Source organism: Perca flavescens, chromosome 10 (genome assembly GCF_004354835.1).
Source record: "Perca flavescens isolate YP-PL-M2 chromosome 10, PFLA_1.0, whole genome shotgun sequence".
NCBI classification, from domain to species: Eukaryota; Metazoa; Chordata; class Actinopteri; order Perciformes; family Percidae; genus Perca; species Perca flavescens.
In genome coordinates this window covers 34,582,602-34,604,557 of record NC_041340.1, presented here as the reverse complement: position 1 = coordinate 34,604,557, position 21,956 = coordinate 34,582,602, and the positions used below count along the sequence as shown (strand labels likewise).

General features: G+C 41.1%; 1 protein-coding gene across 1 annotated transcript in view; it reads left to right on the top strand.

Annotated features, from left to right (window-relative positions):
* Nucleotides 1–20,580, top strand: part of nrg2b (neuregulin 2b) — a 58,393-nt gene extending 37,813 nt beyond the window's left edge. Inside the window, exons 6-12 of the mRNA XM_028588835.1 lie at nucleotides 3,343–3,401; nucleotides 9,418–9,520; nucleotides 10,952–11,081; nucleotides 12,893–13,020; nucleotides 14,611–14,823; nucleotides 18,515–18,698; nucleotides 20,096–20,580. Of these exons, the coding sequence (XP_028444636.1) occupies nucleotides 3,343–3,401; nucleotides 9,418–9,520; nucleotides 10,952–11,081; nucleotides 12,893–13,020; nucleotides 14,611–14,823; nucleotides 18,515–18,698; nucleotides 20,096–20,572 (1,294 nt within the window). The 3' untranslated portion in view covers nucleotides 20,573–20,580. The remainder of the gene's footprint in view (nucleotides 1–3,342; nucleotides 3,402–9,417; nucleotides 9,521–10,951; nucleotides 11,082–12,892; nucleotides 13,021–14,610; nucleotides 14,824–18,514; nucleotides 18,699–20,095) is intronic.
* Nucleotides 20,581–21,956: the final 1,376 nt, after the last annotated feature.

Genomic DNA, 21,956 nt, shown 5'->3' with positions numbered 1-21,956 from the left:
AAACTGGAAGATCAATTGCATAAACTGAATAAGCAAAAAAAAGAGTGTATACTCCTTGGTGATTTTAACATTGATATTTCAAAGGAAGATGGGGTAAAACATGACTTTATGAACACATTGCATTCCTCCTCTTTCTTCCCTACCATTTATATATTTACTAGAGTTACACCGACATCCAAAACGATTATTGACAATATCATTACTAATATTCAAAATACCAAGCTGGTGACGGGAGTCGTGCAGTCTGACATCACAGACCATTTTCCTATTGTAATATTTCTTGGCTCTGGCAAATCGTTCTCTCCTCCACTCTCAAAAATTAAATCTAAAATCATCAACGACAGAACTTTACAGTACTTAATTGTTAATTTACAGGCCAAGTCGTGGGACTCTGTCTATGACAGTGTGACTCCTGATACAGCATATGACAGCCTGATAAAGATCATCCAAGAATCCATCATGGATACAATCCCTGAGAAGACTGTCAGATGCAGCACTACCCTCAAGAACCCTTGGATTACAAAGAGAATTTTAAAGTCTATTAAATATAAAAGTATGCTTTATAAATCCTACATAAAAAATCCTTCTAGCTTAAATAAAGAGAAATATATTTCTTATAAAAATAAACTAACGCAGATCATAAGAAAGAGCAAAAGATGCCATTACACTGAACTTTTACAAGCCTCACAGGGGGATAGCAGGAGGTCATGGAATGTGTTAAATGAAGTCCTCAACAGGAAACATAAACCTACTACCCTGCCTGACTTTGTTAATGCTAAAGCTGATCTTGTCTTGTAGAGTTTTAATAATCATTTTGCTTCAATAGGTGTAAATTTGGCTAAGAAGATAAATCAACCCCAGGGTGTTAACTTTAAGCATTTTCTCTCTGGTAGCTACATTAACTAATTTTTTATGATACCAACAGATAGTACCGAGCTCCTCAAGATCATTTTGGACTTGAGGAGCTCATACACCGCAGGTGTAGATGGAATATGTAGTAAGATTATGAAAGCCATTGCAAATGTCATTGTAGAGCCACTGGCTCACTGCATCAACCTTTCTTTACTTACTGGCACTGTACCAAAAATGACAAAAATTGCTAAAATAATTCCAATTTTTAAATCGGGTGACAGAAATGATTTGAGCAATTACCGGCCCATATCAATTCTACCCACCTTCTCCAAAGTAATGGAGAAATTGGTATACACCAGAATCAGTTGCTATCTTGAAAAACTGGATATTCTTGTCCCCTCTCAATACGGTTTCAGAAAAAAGAGTACAACCTCTATGGCAATACTCGACTTAATAGAACAAATACATGATTGCATTGAAGAGGGAAAATGTGGTGTTGGTATTTTCTTGGACCAATGAAAAGCCTTTGATACCATTGACTTTGATATTTTACTGTACAAATTGCATCACTATGGTATCAGAGGTCTAACACTTAAATGGTTCAGAAGTTATTTATACGAGAGGGAACAGTATGTCCATGTCAATGAAAATAACTCTACTTGTCAGCCTATGGCCTTTGAGGTCCCCCAGGGTTCTATTTTAGGGCCACTCTTTCTTTTTTTCATTTTATATAAAAATGATTTCATAAAATTATTTTTGCAGACGACACAAATTTGTTTACATCACACAGGAACCCACTTATTCTACAAGATATAGTAAAAATGTTCATTAAATGTGAGCAAAACTAATTACATTTTATTTAAATCATGTAAAAAATTTAAAAAGACTGATCACTGCCTGATAAAAATAAATGGGCAGGAGATAAAAAGAGTGTATTCCACTAAATTCCTGGGGGTCCTCATTGACGACTCTCTCAGCTTTAAATGTCATATTGACTATCTTGTAAATAAATTGTCCAAGTATGTTGGCTTGTTTTATAAGATCAGACATTTTCTTCCTCTGTCTGCCCTTCTCACATTGTATAAAACTCTCTTTGAACCGCACCTTAACTATTGCAATGTGATATGGTGTAACACTTTCGCCAGCAATCTTAAAAAACGTATATCTTTGCAAAAGAAAGTCATACGGGCTCTGTCCTGGTCAGAGATAAATTCCCCCACCAAACCTGCCTTATGTTCCAAATTGTCAACAGGCTGAACTAGATTGAGTAGTCTTGTTCCTATCTCCAGCCCCCAGCATACCTACCAAACGAGAATCAAACCACTTATATCAGGAAAATGTCGCAGCCATGTGCGCGCCAGTATGAGTGTTGTCTGTAGGGGGCCGCAGATTTGGAACGGGATTGATGATGGCCTCAAGGTGTTGCCCTTTATCTCCAACTTTAAAAGACAACAAAAAAAATATTTCTTATTAACCTACATCTAATTTAAAACTGTTTTTTTTTCATGGACTACTGGGATGTATATGTATGATTGTATGTGTATGTAATGTTATGTATGTACTGGTGCGCCTCTCGCGTGCAACTAGTCGTCATTATTTGTGGTAATTGTGTATTCTATAGTTTGTACCACTACTTTTTATTGAATCATGGGCCCCCACCTATAAGCTTTTCTAGCTTCTTTGGGGGACCCATTCACTCTACCCAATTAATATTGTACCCCCCCAGCTGTATTATTGTAATGTCTCAAGTGGTATTGTGAATAAAGAAATGAGAAAAAAAAAAAAAAAATCTGCTACTTCAGCACCACAGACAGCGCCATTAATTTATCAATACACAGCACAGTTAGCCTACTGATATTTCAGAGCCATGGTTCAACATTAAATGGCAGACATGGTCTGTATAAACTGTCCATGTCTGTTGTTTTACAGTCTTTACGGACATATTTTATGCTGTACTTAAAAGTATTCCCTTGCTTTGCTTTTTCTATTTCATCATGGTTTTGGCCAGGGGTTAAGAAATGGACGCAATGAATGAGAGTCCATAATACGGCAAATGTGACTGTGTGTGCTTGTGTGCATCTGTGTTTGTATGTGAGAGGTTGTTGGAGGTTAACGACTGTACGTTTGACCCCTCCTACTACCTGCACCACCATCACATGACCCTCATGACTGTGATGATGTCTTAACTGTAGCAGTGATATCATATTGATGGCGGTGATGTCACGGTATGCAGGTCATCTCTCTCTCTGTAGTTGGTGGATTGTGCTGTTTCTAATCCCTCATCTCTCTGCTCTCTTATGTCTCCCTCCTTCCTTTACTCTTTCTCTTTTCCCCTCTTTTCTATCTGTCTTTGTGAACTTCTCCTCCTCTCTTTCCTCCTGTCAAACCCTCTTTCTTCCCTCTGTATCTTTAACCCTCCCACCCTCCCCTCCCCCCATCCCCTACCTCCCACCCCCTCCCTCCCTCTGTGTCTTGTTTTCCCTCCATCAGGTGTCCCAATGACTATACGGGGGACCGCTGTCAAAACTCCGTCATGGCCGGTTTCTACAGTATGTCCATTTGCTCTTGTCTGTCTCCTTCCCACTGAGATGCTGCATGCTACATTGGAGGGGTTGGATGGAGGGAGCGCTCTGTGTGTGTGTGTGTGTGTGTGTGTGTGTGTGTGTGTTTGCAAACCTGCTCTTGTGTTTCATGTAAGTTAACTTGTGTGTGTGTATGTGTGTGTGAAAGTGAGTTTGCATGCCTCTGTGTCCACCCCTTCCTCCCCCTGTCTCCCCTGGTTCCTCCGTGGTGCTCCTCTGGTCATCAGAAACAAACAACTGAGATTTTAGAATTTACAGTACATATAAGATAGGATATACACTAGTTCATCTGCTTGAATTCTTTTTTAGAGCACATTATATACTGGATACTTGACTTAGAAAGCTGCAAAAAAAGCAGAGAATTGACAAACTCAACAACAAGCAGCACATCTGTACAGTATGTTGTGTCTACTCTAAAAATCTGTATTTTTAAGCTGTAAATTGCGCACAAAACAAACTTCTGTTGCAGCTTGATCCAGAGTACTGCACAAAAAGAAACAGAGGAGACAGAGAATTAACACAATAAAAAGCTTTTATTGGAACACTTTATTGTCACTTTTCTTTGTAGATGGTCCATCGGTGCTGTTAGGATTTTCAGCAGTTAAAAAACTAAAATTAAACAATCAAGGCTATGTGCCTACGAGCTATTAATACACACATGAAAGTTTTTACTCAATGCTCTGCCTCTCTTTTAAACAAAGAGAAAAACATTTCATTGATTTTACTTTTTGGAGTAGGAATATGACTCAAGGCTTGAGATGTAAGTCTTTCTGACGTTGTTTTGAACAGCCGCCAGTCAATACTAAATGCTCCAGTGTGTCCAAAACCCCAACAATTTGGCATTTAAATGACAATGAGATTTAGAGTTAGAATATGTTCAACATTTAGGTCTTAATGTAATGAGTTTAGAAAACGTCAGTGACGGTTATATCTATCTGAGGGTCAGTCCCTCTGTGATATTGATTTTAATATAAGTGGAGTTTCTCCATATCATGTGAGTGGAATCTGTCCTGAACTAAGAGATTAAGATAAAACCCACAGTAATAATGAATGTGATAACCTGTTGTTTTCACTCTTAAGCATCCATGGATCATCTGATAAAAAACTTTCATTACGGCATGTGGCTAAATGCTGCTTGAAATGTTCTAGGGTTGACTTCTACTGTGTTCAGAATGGTGTCATTTGTTTTCATTCTTATCACAGTGTAATTTAATTAAAGGAATAGTTTAGACATTTGTGTGAAATGTGTATGTTGTAAAGATTTGGCTTAGCTTAGCAAAAAGACTGGAAACGGAGGGGAAACAGTTAGCCTGGCTCTATCCAATGGTAAAAATAAACCCACACCAACCAGCATCTCTAAAACTCATTGATCAAAACATTATATCATGTCAATGTGTCACAACTACAACTTGTGGTTTTACAGGAATATAATTACAGGAGGAGCAGTGAATTCCAGTGTTGTCGATAGCCTCAGGTTACTTGGAAACCAGTGGTGCTGATAGGCAGATTTTTTGAGGATTTGTTTGTTTTTTACCATAGGACAGACCCAGGCTAGTTGTGTCCCCCTGCTTCCAGTCTTGTACCCTGGCTCTAGCTTCTTATTTAGTGTTCAGACATGAGAGTGGTGTTGATTTTCTCATCTCACTCTCTCAGCAAGAAAGCAAATATGCAAAATTTCCAAAAATGTCGAATTGTTCCTGGATGCAATGGGGCATGTTTGGTCACTCTCCTGTGATTGCATGGGCAGTGACACTGAAACACAAATAGTCAGTATTGGTACCATCAGATGGTAACCAGAGATTCCATGGCACGTTCATGAATATTTAGCACTGCAACAGAAGCTTAAATGATTCCTGTAGGTTTGGCTACTTTTATACAGAAATAAAAGTGCTCCTCCCTCCATCAGCTGTGTCACGCTCCTGTTACTGGCCCAGCAATCACAGGGATATAAAATAGAGGGATAAAAATGTCCCTCTTCTCTTTGTTTCCAGGGGTTAAACACTGTTGCTCCATGCCATGTTGTCTCGCTTTGCTGTTTGTCTGAATAATGTCTAATTTAGACCAAGACCAGGTCATAAGATATACTATATGTGACGTCTGCTTATTTTGACCCCATCATCAGGCTTTGTGTCCATGCTGAAATCTTTCTGTGTGCTTTTTTTTATTTTGCATTGTGACGCTCTTTCAGTCAGTCGAAGCAACACTTTTCTGCTGTTTTGAATCCATGTTGATTTGTTACTGCCTGCGTAGTGCTACAAACATAAAGCACTGTCAAACTGTAGAGTAGTTAAGGTCAGGGTGGACCGAAGATTGGCTGACTTTTTGTATGGGCCTCTCTTTTTACAGCCGGTAATGCATGCAAAGCCTTGGAAATTAGGAATGATCACATGATTTCTCTGTAAATCATAAGAAAGGTTATAATAGCTGTACGCAGCAGTAGTGGGACAAAGTGCATTACAAGAGGTATGCTGTAATCAATACAAAGGCACACAATTGCAATTAGTCAAACGAGTTATAGCACCCACTCCCATTCGCTGTGCCAGCCTCATCGACTATAATGTGTTTTTATGTTGTAGAGTAACTCACTGCTTTTTTTTCTTTTTCTTTTTCTTTTCTTTTCTTTTCTTTTGTCTTGTTTTTTTTTTTTTTTTTTACTATTTCTGTCTGTTGTTAACTCCAGAAATGAGGTCTAGTAAATATAGCAGTAAGTGATGTGGCTTCTAGTCTTGCTGTCTTTGTCCGTCTGTCTCTGCATGCCTTTTCCTGCCTGTTGGCTTTCTCTTACCTTCTGCCTTTGGTTCATTTGATCCCTTTTGATTTAGTTTGGTTCAGTTTGTTTTCCTATCATTTCTGGGGGTCACAGAGCTAAGGCTGTCTGAGTTGTCTGTCTGTTACTGGACGGTACACTTGTCAATCACTATGATTGACAGCACTAATTAACTTGTGTCCTGGTTCAGCGTATCTAGGACATGAAAAATAACATATCTGCTCCAAAGTGGACATTACACCTGACCCTATCTGTCTCTTTCCTTTTACCACGACAACTTTCTGCGCTGGCAGAGCTGCTCAGAATTGAATTTATGGGTATGGAACATTATTATTCATTTTGCTGTGCTTAAAGGGTTTGCCAAGATCCTCTCACAGTCACACATTATTGTGCCATCTTCTTTCTAAAACCAACAACTGGGTCTCCCTCAACCTGTCCCTCTTTTTCTCCTGCCCACTAACCTGCTTTTAAGACACGTAACCTCCCTCCTCTGCTTACAGTCGGACACATTTGGAGAAGTAGACATTAGAGACAGGCACAAATTAACTGGGAAGGATATACTAATTAAAGAAAGTGCAGAGGTGAAAAACACAATTTACTAGGCCTGTTACAAATCAGAGATGTGTTTACCTGGACACCATATCAGAGCAGACGATATCTTGTGTGTGTAGAGTTTCACATCATCGATAAATACAAGTATCTGGCTCGTCCTCTGGGCTTTGGCAATGAATATTGGCTTCAGCAGCCTGTCGAATAAAAACATGCAAGCTGCGAGTATTTTAGCAAAGCGTTGCCAAAAGTGAGCAAAAGGCCTGACCACATAGTCTGTCCTTATTATTCTGCCATTGATTGACTCAGTGTCAGAGTCAAGAGCTCGCCTGTCCTAAATCATGATTGCTGTTGGCTCCACTGTGCCAGCGAGCTCGCCTTCCCATTTCCCTTTGCCTTTCTGTATCAGTACCCTGTGACACGCACACAATGCCAGGCCAAGGCTCTCGTAGGCTTGTCAGTCCCTACAGAGGCCCTTTATTTAGAACCCCCCCCCCCTCCTCCCTCACCCCTCTTCAGTGGCGTGTCTAGGCGAGGGGAGACGGGGAAAGTTGAGGTGATGAATTAGGTAAAGGGGACAGTTATTTATTCACCAGCTTTTACCGTATTTTCAACCACAGATAGTCTTCAGCTATAGATCTCTCATAGATGTCACCGTGTTAAGCAGACAGCGTCAGTTTTAGTCCAACATGAGAAGAAACATAGAAACGAACAGAATGTTTGTAAAACAGAAGGTTTATGACATTGAAAAGCATTAATCTTTAGTGACTTTAATTTGGCCATAACGAACAATCCAAGGGCCTCTATAATCCAGTTTCAGTTGATAAGGGGACAAAGTCAGGGTATTGTGTGGTTTCTGGGGACTAGTTTCTCCCGGGGCATTCTCCTGGACACGCCCCTGCTCCCTTCTCAGCCCCCCCTCCTCTCCCTCTGTCTACATGTTTCCTCCTGCTCCTCCTTTCTCACCTCTTTTATTCCCTCCCTCTCCCCCTCATGTTCTGTTCTGTTTGTTGCTCCCTCTGTCATTGTGTCGTTGCGCTTTTCCGTTCTGACACAGAGTGTGACACCACAGCAGGCCCAGAAATCTGAATTAACCTAGTTACACCGAGATGGCGAAGTATTCACCCAGCATCACCACAAACCTGTTAGAACTTAATGAGTTTAATGTAGTTCAGTGTAACGTGATCCAGATCTGTCTAGAGATGTTCCCAAAGGCAAGTTCTCACTATGACATTAAAAGTGCTGTAACCAACTCAATCCCATCGCCGGCAAACACTTTGTAGACGTCCCACCCATCTTTTAGAAGATGTTGATTGGAGAATTGTTAGTGAGCAAATGATAAAATATAGAATGAAAAAACAATTGGGGCTACTTAAAAATTTTTTTTCTTGTGTAGGTCAATTCAATAGCTTCAAGGAAAAGTGAATTGTCTTTTATAGTAGCTGATATTATGTAAAGCCAAAACAGTCAAATTATTACGAAATATCAAAGGAGAACGCCGAAATAACGATTTCAAGTTATTGTAATACATTTTATGATAACTTCACTCCAACATCAGAAAAATAACCAATACCATAATAATTTGTACCATGGCTACAATGGATTTCTATTTACACCTGTTTTCAAGCAAAAATAAGAGAGCTGTGGTCACATTTTTGCAAGTAAAACACATATATACATACATACATACTGTACATATAACTATTAAACATTAAGAAGGTGAAAAAGGCTGTATGGTTAATATAAGACAGAGACTAAATAGCATGAAATGACTATAACTAAATGGCGTGGAATTGACATGCGAAAACAAAAAAAATGCGTTGTGACTTAAGAACACGAAATTACGTAAGAAATTGGCGTGCTATTTTTGGTGATACCAGGCTGTAAAGACTTGCATCAGCTTCTGTGAATAGCGTACAAACACATCACCTGTTCATACAAGCACAGGAACACAGATAATTAAAGCATATACAGTATATACCCTTTAATACATTAAATGTATTAATGAATGTCGAAGTGGCAGACAAAATATGTTTGGCATTTTTTTCTAACATTTACATTATGAGTTTTAGTTTTGGTGAGCTTTGTGAATACTTAACCTTTTCATTCTCAGGCCATTGTGGTATCAACACTTTAAAAAAAAAAAATGCTTTATTTAATTTCTTCATCCGGACGACTTGTCTTTTGATGATTCCATCCATTCAGGCATGCATTCAGATCCCCTCCAGTGTCATCTGTAGCATTACATCCCCATGGCCATTGTAAATACATGTGTATATGGGACAGCAGGAAGTCTATGTCAGGATGTAGCTTTACAGCTCTGCTTTTCATCTTAATATTTATGAGCTTGTAGTATTACTCCTGTGTTGTAGTAGCACTGTTTGACTGTAGTACAGTTAAAATCTGAAAGGCATGTGCCATTATAGATCAGGAGTTGTTTTATAGAAAACTGTTTCTGTAGTTACAGTCAATGGAGTAGTGCTCATGCTGTTCTTGTGTGTGTGTGTGTGTGTGTGTGTGTGTGTGTGTGTGTGTGTGTGTGTGTGTGTGTTTGTCTGTCGGTCTGTGCACATAATCTTGTCTTGTGATTGTCTGCAATGTGTGGATGTGTGCGTGCATATGAACATGTGTGTGTGTGTTTGTATGTGTGTGTGTTTCCATCCACAGAGGCTGAGGAGCTCTACCAGAGGCGGGTGCTGACGATCACAGGCATCTGTGTGGCGCTGTTGGTGGTTGGCATCGTTTGTGTGGTGGCCTACTGCAAAACCAAGTACGTGTCTTTGACAGAAACATAAATGAATCCCTGTTAATGAAAGGCTCCAAACCTTCAAATTAACCCACTGTAAAAAATAATTAAAAAAATGAAGTAATAAGCTGCTTCTTTTCATGATATAGAGCAGTGGGGGAAAAATAATCAGATTATTTTATTTAAAGGTACTTTAAGCGATGTCACGTGTTTTTTAGGCTACAAAATTTTTTTGTCACATACAGCAAACATCTCCTCACTATCCGCGAGCTGCCGGTCCTCTGAACACACTGTAAAAAAACATGGTCTCTGTAGACGGCCTAGGGTCCACACACACCAACAAAAACAAAGTGGTCCAACCTGGACCATGCAAACCTACACAAGCTGTGTTCCAGTATTCAATAACGGACAAGAAGGATCTGGGGGTTAGTGCGCTGAAGCACAGAAGGGAGGGAACGGGATGAGGAGGAGGGAGGAGCGAGCTGGTCTTCGTTTTGTTTGAAAATACTTTGAACGTCAACAAGAAGTAACATCACCCAACATCGCTTAGAGCACCTTTAAATAAAGTGTCTTGTTCTACATGCTCTGCAGAAAAACAGCTTCCTTTGTGTTGGTATTCTAAACTCTGGTCAATTCATGAGGACTATGGTTAACTGCTCCTCAGATCTCTAAATCCAGAGATGTCTGTCGAATCTGAGTTTTCTTATGTAGGTGCGCGCCTGTGTTAACGTGCACTTGTTGCCCCGTGTGCGCACATCTGTTGACATTTCCGAATGCCTTCCTACAGTTGCTTAATAAAAGCGGGCTTTCCACACAAACAAACGTATGTGTCATTAGTATGAGAATGTGTCGGGCTCGGGCCGGGTTCGGTTACTGCTCTGTCGGACTCGGGCCGGGCTCGGACAGAAAAAAGCGGCCCGATCCGCACTCTAGTACACGTGTTCCACCAAAACATTTTACTAGACATAACATTGATAACCCGGACTACGACAGAATATTAACCATTCATTAGCTGAATTCAATAGCATGTCTTTACAGCAGCATGGCTAACATCAACAACAGAAGCTAAAGTTACCCACAATCCATTAAATACATAACATTTGCTCCCCTCTCACATTAGCTTTCCAAGGGAAATAATAACTGAGTGTCTACACAAATTCTTAGCTCTCATTATATCACAACACAATTTCACTGAAAATATGAACATTACTGTACATTCTCAACAGTGTGTTTCTCTATGCTACCTCGAGCCCCTGCCTGTGCCCACAGGGATTATTCTGCCCCGTTGACTTGGGTCGGTCACTATTTAACCTAATAATTCAGGCATACAGGAGGCCACTGCTCTATGGTGGGGTATTAGCGGTCTGCAGGAACATCAGCACGATCTCAGTCACTGTTCCTTGTTTAGCACTTTTGCCAGATCACTTATTGTTCCTTTCATCACCACCCTTCCAGGAAGCAGAGGCAGAAGATGCACAGTCACCTACACCAGAACCAGAATCAGTGTGTGGAGCAACCCAACCGCATGCTGGCCAACGGCCCCAACCACCCCGGGCCCGGGCCCGAGGAGATCCCCATGGTTGACGTGAGTCCAAACAGTAGAAACACACAGCAGAGGCAGGTAGAGGCCATGCTGAGGTCAGATTTCACTGACATGCTGGAAGTGAAGTCTCATGCTGAGGAGAAAGCCACAACAGGTCCACTCCTGACAGGGTCAAGATTTACTCAGAGGCAGAGCTGCTCTCAAGACAGAAATATATAAATAACCACCATTTTTTGAGAAATGCAACAATATTAACTGACCAGATTGAATGTCAAAACAAGGAAAAGTTACTCACTTCATGGCAAAAGGGAAAGGCTGGTCTTTTTTTTATTTTAACATTTTAGCTTCTTCTTTTTTTAAGTTGAGACACAGGTTAAGCATAACGTTTGTACCAGAGTCGGGACCAGAGACATTTTTGGCGTATGTGATTTTGTCTCAGCTACTGGTAGCCAACAGTAACAATAATACAGTACAACAATGCAATACATATACAACTTTCTGTTAGCTACCAATCAGGACGCACGGAAGTCACATTTTGTAATCTCTAGGCTGACTTGGCTTTCTTATCAAAGTGCTGCTGAAATACAGTAAAGCCTGATGTGTCAGTGCTTTTAATTAAATATAACTGTCCTATGAATAGGATTTTGGTGTCAAACTTTCCCAGAATACCCTCAGATATTCATAAATGCTAAAGGAGGAACAGAAGAAGAAAGAGAAGACACGAGAACTGGATGTCGGCTTCACCCGAGCAAACTCCACAGGAAGCCCACAGAGCCTCCTTAGATGGAGTCACTGGTAGACTTTATTTTAACTCTGGCACTTAGATTTGAAGTCCACCGAGAAGGTTCTTTTAGCCTTCAGAGCAGTTTTGCCTCCAAAAGAGTCTTTGTGTAAATAAAGCTCTAATCCACTGACAACAAAGGGAAATATGGTGGCACCGAGCTGACAGACGTTAAAGGAATACGCCACCATTTGTTGAAATAGGGCTTATCACAGTCTACCCTGGCTGTAGATAGGTGGGCCAACGCATTTTTTGTATCAGTGCAAGTAATTAGGTTGTTTTTTTGTCTTTTGTTGGCTCACTTTTACTCACAACATGCTAACCGGCAACATAGGATTCCATTCACTACGCTAAGCTAACTAGTGGCGGCGTTACCGGCATTGCCGGTGTTGCACCAGACTAAAACGATGCATGCACAAAAAATGCGTTGGCCCACCTATCTACTGCTAGGGGAGACCGTGATAAACCCTATTTCAACAAACTGTGGCGTATCCCTTTAAAGAGTGTGCAGAAACACCTACCATTCTCCGGATGAAAAGATCTGTGCAGGAGAATCCTCTCACCATTAGGTATCACTTACGTATACTTTATATTATATATCTATATGTGTTAGATAAGATTCATATACATCACAATACTGCACTATAGTGCAACTTGCACAAAGATTTTACTTACATCTTTAGAAATACTATATAAGCAGATTGTACATTTTTATTAGCCACTTGTATATACGTTTGTACATTCTTTCCTTTGTATTTATTTTTTAAATGTATTTTATTTTTTTATTTTTGAATAGTTCTTGTATTCTATCCTATTTATTATCTCTTGTATATTCTGTATGTGTGCTGTGTGTCTTATTTTTTGCTGCTATAGCAGTGACATTTCCCAAAATGGGATCAGTAAAGTCAATCTAATCTTTTCTAATCTAATGTACGATACGTTTGTTATTAAAACATAAGTAACAAGTATTAAAATGTGTTTGTGTGTGTGTGTGTGTGTGTGTGTGTGCGCGCGCGTGTGTGTGTGTGTGTGTGTGTGTGTGTGTGTGTGTGTGTGTGTGTGTGTGTTGCAGTACATCTCCAAGAGCATCCCAACGACAGAGTGTGTGATCAGCCACGGAGCTGAGGGTGCAGGCAACTACGCAGGCAGCCGAATGTCTACGCGCTCCCACCACTCGACCACTGCCTCACATGCTTCCAGGTAGATCTGCCACCCATGCACATCCAGATGGGCACGTATACACATAAAAATGACAGAATTTCTATGTTCCTAATTTTCCTTCTTACAGTTTGGTTTATTTAAAGTTTTCATAGGGACTATTTCTTTTGTAGAAAGTAGCTCCAGTGAGAGCTGTTGGCAGTGAGGTCTGTGGATCACCCAGAGTAACAGGATTCATTTCTGGATATAAATATTCATGGTATATGTTTTTTTTTGTCCAAAAATAATACAAATTCCATTCACCTCTATTATATTGTGATAGCAGCAGAAATCTTACAGACTTTTTTCTGAAAACATGGACAGATAAAACCAATTCTACCTGCACACTGTAGGTAGAAAGTAAGTATGAAAAATGTGATTTGGTTGAACCAAACTTTTAACAACTTTAACAACTTGTTGGCAGTGTACTTCAACTTGTTGAAAACATGGCATTTCACAAGTATCATAACAATATCAACCTAATCAAGAGGGAAAAAAACTCCCAGAGACTTGCACTGGAAAGTCACACCAGTGGCAGATTTTTCATTTTATGAAAGGTAACATTTTATAGCTAAATTATGAAAGGTTTCCCCACTGGAGGGAAGAACATTGACTCTACAGACTCACTGAAGCAAGCTTTGATATACTGTATCATCTTATATTGTAGCTAACATGCTAGCCAAAGAATTGCCCATTTTAACTTAGGGGCCATCCACACAGAAACGCTTTTTGGTGTAAACGCACATGTTTTGCATCGTTTTGGCCGATCGTCCAAACGAATCCTGTAAATATTCTTGAAACGATGCCAGGGAAGATGGAGAAAAAAATTATTGTTTTGCTACGTGTGGATGTGGCCTTACTTTACTTTTACAGCACACACAGAGCAACATAAGCATCCCATACATCTCATACTGATTGACATTCAATCTCTCGTTTGGTTCACCAACTCCTGAGAAACATATGAGTGTCTTTAGCCTGTTGATTCTCCACTGTCGTCACCAGTGTGTACTTTGTCTTGTCTCTATTCCCATACTAAGAGCCCTGTAATGTTGTTGTTTTTATTAGAGATACCAGTATCGGTACCGATACTGCCTAAAATGCTGGTATCGGTATCGGCAAGTGCTGGAGTTTATGCACGGATCCAATATGTAATTTAGCCCAGAAGAAAATCTACTTTAAAGTAGTTTATTTATGATCTTTTTCCATTATGACTAACAAACTGGATAATAAAAGCAAGTTATTTGGCGTTAATTGTTTGTGTTTGTTCATGTCTAACAAAATTTAACAACGATGATAGCAATTATATCAAATCCATAGAGGATAGTAATATACAGCTGTTAAAACATAAAATATATGTATTTTTTAGTTCAGGTATCAGAATTGTTATTGGGAAGGAAAACAATTGAAAATCAGAACATCTCTATTTTTTTTTTTTACAAAACCATTACCTCGTGGTGCTTTGATAGACAAAAGATGTGCACATTTTTGTAGTATAGTCTCTTTAGCCAGTATTCCTCCCTCATCTGTATTGTCCTGCCTCCTCAGCGCTGTTGTAACCTTTTAAACTTGTTCTGCTGACACCCACACTTGCAGACACGAGGAGCAGACGTGGAGCATGGAGCGAACAGAGAGTATGAACTCAGACTGCCAGTCAGGTGGGCTGTCCAGCTCTGTGGGAACCAGTAAGTGCAGCAGCCCGGCATGCATGGCGAGGAGGGCCCACTGGGGCTGCACGGACATGTCTGGACCGGGAATGCAGTACGGGGATTCCTACGACTCTCTAAGAGACTCGCCTCACAGTGACAGGTAGGCAAGGTGGTAGTGTGTGTGTGTGTGTGTGTGTGTGTGTGTGTGTGTGTGTGTGTGTGTGTGTGTGTGTGGGCTTGTTTAACTATATTCATGGGGTCCAAAAACCAGGAGTCCAGTATACTTGTGGGGTCCCGACAGCTTTGTGGGGCCAAAATGCTGGACCCCCACAAGGTTAAAGGGCTGTTTGAGGTAGTGCCACAAACCTGTGTGTGTGTGTGTGTGTGTGTGTGTGTGTGTGTGTGTGTGTGTGTGTGTGTGTGTGTGTGGCGGGGTAAAACTCTTTGTTCATGACTCTATAACACTTTCACTTTATTTTGTTTTTGAACACACCAGCCCTCTTTCCTCTATGGCGACCCCAAGTGGTAGTTTATTGTTGTGAATGTTTCAATGTCTAGGACTACATCACCCAGATACTGTATATTGTAATGTGACTTTTGAAAACCAGTGCTGTAGTGGTAGTTCAGGTTATGAAATAATTTAACCACTTTGACTCAACCTAACTCTATAGAAACTACGCACTATAGCTTTAATGAAATTCATTATGTGATTCGTTATAATAATAATAATAATACATTTTATTTAAAGGCGCCTTTCATGGCACTCAAGGACGCCATACAAAATTTATAAAAAACATTTAAAAAAAAAGAAAAAGAAAAATCAAACCAGTACAGCATCAAACATTAATCACATGAAAGCCTGCCTAAACAGATACGTTTTAAGACGAGATTTAAAAACTGAGAGACTAGAACTGTTACGAACTTCCACAGGAAGAGAGTTCCATAAGTGGGGAGCAGCATAGCCAAAAGCTTGTGACCCCATAGAAGCTGTCCTAGTGCGTGGCAGAACAAGTGTAAGCGCTGAAGCAGATCTTAGAGAGCTGGAAGGAGTGTGAATATGAAGAAGATCTTGAAGATATGAAGGAGCCAAATTGTGAAGTGCTTTGTAAGTTAAAAGCAAAACTTTAAAATCTACACGGAATTTAACCGGGAGCCAATGCAACTTCTGTAAGACAGGAGAAATGTGTTCAAAAATGCGAGTTTTGGTAATGACTCGAGCTGCTGCATTTTGTGCCAACTGTAATTTATGGAGAGATTTTGAAGGAAGCCCATAAAACAAAGCATTACAGTAATCGATTCGTGATGTTACAAGAGCATGCACCAGCGTAGCAATGCTCTTGAGTGAAAGAACAGGACGCAAACGATATTGCGAATGTGAAAGAATGCAGAACGGGTAATTCTATTAATGTGAGCTTCAAAAGACAATGTTGTGTCAAAAATGACAACCAAACTTGTGACCTGATTCGATAGAGGAACAGAACAGTTATCTATTACTATAGAAGAAATATTTGACTTACTTTTTTACCAACAAGAAGAATTTCTGTTTTACTGCTGTTCAATTTTAGAAAATTACTTGAGAACCAATTTTTTAATTCACTTAAGCACTCACCAAGAGCAGAAGAGGGACACTTTGATGAAGGTTTAGAAGATAGGTAAAGTTGGGTGTTGTCGGCATAACAATGACATTTAATATCATATTTCCTAAAAATAGTGCCAATAGGTAAAAGGTAAATAGTAAACAGAAGTGGTCCTAAAACAGAGCCCTGGGGAACACCAGTGACAACAGGAGTAGGATTTGATTTAAACTGTTTGAGTTGTACAAATTGAATGCGATCTGTGAGATAGGAATGAAACCAGCTTAAAGCCATACCAGTGATTCCAATAGATTCCAACCTACTCAAAAGTATAGGATGTGAAATGGTGTCAAATGCCGCACTAAGATCAAGAAGTATAAGTATTGATAAAAGACCAGCATCAGCCGCTAGTAATAGATCATTAGAAATCTTTACAAGGGCAGTTTCAACACTGTGAAGAGCACGAAACCCTGATTGAAACTGCTCATATAAACTATTGCAAGAGAGATGTTCACGGAGCTGAAGAGCAACAATTTTTTCTAGGATTTTTGACAGAAACGGCAGATTTGAAATAGGTCGAACATTTTCAAAATTGTTTGTATCTGTCCCAGGTTTCTTCAGAATAGGTGTTATAACAGCGGTTTTAAGTGCAGTAGGGACAGTCCCTGAAAGAAGTGATGTATGCATAATGTCAGTGATTAAAATTGAAAGAAATGATAAACCAGTTTTAACCAAGTGGGTCGGTAATGGGTCTAGTTGACAAGTGACAGACTTAGATTTTTGTACAATGAGACCGATGTCCTCAACTGTCGGAATTTTAAAAGCAGAAAATGAAGATAACGGAGATGACACAAAGCTAGACTAAGATATATTACAATAAGGGTTTGGTGAGACCAATTGCTGGTGGATATGTTCAATTTTCTTATTAAAAAAGTGCATAAATGCTTCACACAATTCTGTAGAGTCAGTATGCCAGTTTGAACAATCAGGAGGCTTTAAAATAGTGTTAACCACAGAGAATAGAGAGTTTTGGTTTCCTACACCAGATCCAATTAAACCTGCATAATAATCTGATTTCGCTGTGGAAAGTGCAGTCTTATAAACTTGCATGTGATCAGCATACAAATCTTTATGGACTACAAGTCCAGTCTTGGAATACAAGCGTTCTAATCGGCGCCCCTTGACTTTTAGCTGACGAAGATCCGATATAAACCAGGGTGCAGAGTTGACAAACAAAACATTCCTGGTTTTCAGTGGGGCACAAGTGTCGAGGATCATTTGAAGATTGTCATTGTAATGCTGGATTAAATCATCAAAATTCCATGAATGGTCTTTGTGGACAAACATTCCCCAAGAATTGAGGGATCAATATTCTTTATATTTCGAAATGTGATTGGACGACTCACATTAGGCTTAAACACAGATAAAAGGACATTAAAAGTCATGTTATAGGCATGAATCATTTTGGTGCTGAATTGACTTGAGTGTTTTAGAATTTGGGATTTATTCTTTGGCAAAATGAACAACATTAATTTCATTAACAACAACTAAACAACTCAATGAGGTGCAGCAGTCAGCGTGCGAAGGCACGGACGTACTGAGTGGGTGGCGATGTGGCTCACCAGTGAACAGTAACACTGGCAGTAACACTAGCAGTTAACACTGTGGTTTCATGGCAAAAAAGATCCTGCGTGGTGCGTCCGAGCCAGCCTGAGCCAGCTGGCTGCAGTGTTTCTGTGTGGAGTTTGTATATTTCCTCCCACAGTCCAAAGTCTTGCAGGTCAGGTGGACTGGAAGCTGCCTGTAGGTGTGAATGTTGTTGTTTGTCTGTGTGTGGTGAGTCCTGTGATTGACTGGCGACTTGTCCAGGGTGTACCTGCCAATGTGTTGCTCATGCATACTGGGTAGGCCCCAGCCCCCCCGGCCCAGCAGAGGACAAGTGGTTAAGAAAAGATGGATGGAACTCTCTGGCAGAATGACTGATAGCTACTGCTATCAACCTTATCAAAAATCTTGGTGATGTTTACTGTAAGGTCGCTGGCAATCAATGTACCTCAGTGCTACACTGGAATACACGTGAAATGCAAAATTGTAGAGAATCACACAAACTCACACTAATTCTTCCGTATTGGTCGTTTCAGTATTCGTCAATCATCTCTTACAATTGTGGCCAAATGTGTGCTAGTTCTAGCGGACTTTGTTACGTCAGCACTTTTGCTATGTGTTCAAGGTGTGATTCAGACACTGCAATAATCTTCTGTCATCTTTGCTGTACAGGTATGTGTCGGCGCTGACCACGCCAGCGCGCCTGTCTCCCGTGGAGTTCCACTACCCCCCTTTGCCGCCCCAGGTGCCCACCTTCCACATCACCTCGCCCAACACAAGCCACGCCCTCTCCCTGCCCCCCGCCGCTGCCGCCTACCACAGAGAGGACGACCAGCCGCTGCTACGATGCCCCGATGTACGTAGGCAAATATAGTACACACATGTCGATGACACATGTCCTATAACAGTAGCAGCTCAGTGATGGTGACAACATGCAGTTCAGTCAGTTAACGGAAAGGGCTGGTAATGGTCTATTTTTTGTCATTGTCAACCAATCCCACAAAAAGACCAAAACCAGCAATGCTTTGTTTTGTGACTTCCCGAACCTGTCTGTGGCACTCAGACCCAAGCCCGTGTATTCCTACTCAGGATGTAAATCTTAAAAAAAAAATATATATATATATATATACATATACAAATATTTTATTTAAATTTTTGTTTTTAAAGCCGAAATAATTTCCCTAAACACTGGACACTGTAGTTTTTAGTTAGCGTAAGTCAAACACGAATAAATAGTGCCTTTGTTGGGGACTATTTCCAGCAGCGGAATAATACACATTTGGTGCTCTAGTCACAGCAGTAGCACGGTGTATGTGGGGTAGGGGTTGCACAGACTAGTCGACCAGTCAACTTGTCGACTTTACTGCTCCACGTTTTGAGCTTGACGTCGACTCATGCAGACACGCAAGAGCTACGGTGCTAATGCTAGAGCCTGCTGTCGAGCATCAGATCAATTGATTATCACACGGCGCCCAACGCAAGAGGTTTGAGTAGTGCTACACTTTAATGGCCATTTAAATTGTGCGCACACATAGCTAGGCACAAACTCAATGCATTGGTTGCCAATGAGGGCAGACAATAGACGTTGCACTGACTGTTACGGAAAATATTTGATGACTGACGTTTATCATGGAGATACAAGACGCAGCGTCGATCATACTTACCGGGACTGGCGTGCCTAAAGGTACCACTGTTAAACCCAGTAGTGTGACTAGCGGTGTTGAACCACAAACTGAAAAACGGGTAGTTACACTCACTGCAAAAGTGCTTGCTGATGAATTGGGACAGGTTGGCTAAGCTACACAAAGCAAGCGTTTTAAGAAAATCAATACAAGGGTTGATATTAAAGGGTGATAAAATACAGGTGCAGAATGTGATTTATTTAATGACTGAAAATAATTAGTGTGGACTTTAAATATGAAGTCATGTAACCCCTAATGTGGCATCAGCTCAACCCCTAATAAACTGCAGTGTGTGTGTTCATGGTAATTTAGGAACATGTCAGCCAGTGCAACGGTTTTTTGAATAGTTTTGGAACAACATGGGAGCTCTGTGGCATGGAGGCAAAGACGCTGTATATTAGGCTTTAGATAGATCTACTTGCTAGTAGGATGACTTCATCGTTGGTTTTGCTTTTTTTCCTTCAGATTTGTTTATGTAGGCATCCACCGTGCTGAAGGTCCTTTGAGCAAACCTCTGACAAAATTCCATATTCAACATCTATCAAATCCTCCGCTCTGTTTTACGTTTTAGGATGGAAGTTTATACAGGCAGCCCCGGCGTCCGCGGCGACCCTACCTGACGGAGAGCACCGGGAGCCTACCGTCCAGCCCCTACCGTCTCGCCGACGACGAAGCGTACGAGACCACGCAGGAGTACGCCTCTTCGCGGGAACCCATCCGGAGCCGGCGACGCCCGCGACGCAACCGCCTCAACGGACACATCTCCCAGCGGTCAACGGGCCTACGGGACTACAGCTCACAGAGTTTCAGCCAGTCAGAGGAGGAGGAGGAAGAGGAGGAGGAAGAGGACGGCCACGGGGAGAGCACACCTTTCCTTAGTATGCAGAACATGAACATGGACCCACCCTTAACCCTTCCGGGTTTCCGTTCGTCTTCTGGTGCGGACACACGGACTCACCGCGGGCTGAGTCGGCCGGGGACACGCAGCAACGGGCAGAGCCGCGGCTCCCAGTCGCAGCGCTCCAAGGCTGACAACATGCACCTTTAAGACTTAACCTGCCCCCCTGCCACCACCCACCCCTCCACCTCACACACTCCCCTTCCTCCTACAGTACACACAACCAGTGGACTAGAGACCTGCACCTAGGAGAAATATTTTTATTTTGTATAACAGACAGATATTCTAAACAAATGAAATATTTATTTTCATTTCAGCAAAAATTGTCTACTAGCTAACAGCAAAGACTTTTTTTATAACGGGGGGGAAATATTTATATGTAAAGTTTTTTGATTTACAGCATTATGAGAGATGAAAAAATAAGAGAATTATGTGCCAATTTTTTCACAAGTTAGATAAATAGAATAATATTGTGGTGCCTTTTGCTGTATGCTGAAGTCGGAGGTCCCATTGAGTTTTTGTAGCCTTTCTTATAAAGACTCCTCGTTTTTATAGAGACCAACCATATTCCTTCTTATTGCTTTGGTTTTCTCTCTGATTTGGGATCTTCCTCTTTTTGAACTGTGATCTGATTATGTCATCATGCAATATTGATTCCTCCTGTGTAAAAGGTGTCTGTTTACATGAGTATGATCAACGCGATGCGCTCGTTTCACAGGGACATTGGTCACTGACGCAATCGGAAGTGTAGGGTAGTTTTTCTCGGATGATTTTTGGATGAATCACATCGGCCATTTATGTCTTCGTTCGCTGCCTGTCAGTCATTTGTTGTTATTTCTGTGAAAACGAGAGTGTTAGGAAGTTGTTGAGGGGAAGTAACTCCAGATTCCTGCATAGGTGTTCAGGGTGCTGCAATGACGTTGGTGTTGTGTGTGCGTGCGTGGCTGCGTGCCTGTGTGTGTGTGTGTGTGTGTGTGTTTTGTACGCATGTGCGTGCGTGCATGTGTGTGTGTACACCTCATGAAACCTCATTTGGTTTGGCGCCTCCGTTCACCTTGGAATGCGTGGTCTCTTGTTTGACTGACATGCTCCTCTCACCAATCCTCACGCTGCCAGAAGCTTCATTGCACTGTAAGAACCTCCCTCCGTGAGCAGTCATTGGCCAGGGAGCTGCCAATCCAAACCGAACCTAACCAATCCAGTTGTAATCCAGCCTGACTCTGGCCTCCCGTGGACTGCCCAGCCCGCCCGTTTCCTATGCCAGCAGCTTAGAGCCGCACTGTGTCTCAGGACTTCCCCATCGCATCACAGCCAAAAGACTCAAAGCAGAGAGCGCACGTCATCTCAGTCACAGTTCAGTCCGCAGGCCAGATCCACATCCCCTCACTCTCCTTCCTGTCTGTCTGTCAGGTTTGTTGCATTCACTCATGGCCATGATTAAAGGAGCGTGGGTAAAAACTCTTGGAATCAGAAGGGTGATTCAGTTGCTTTTTTTTTTTACTTTAAGAGGTCGTGTGTATGTGTAAGTGGCCAT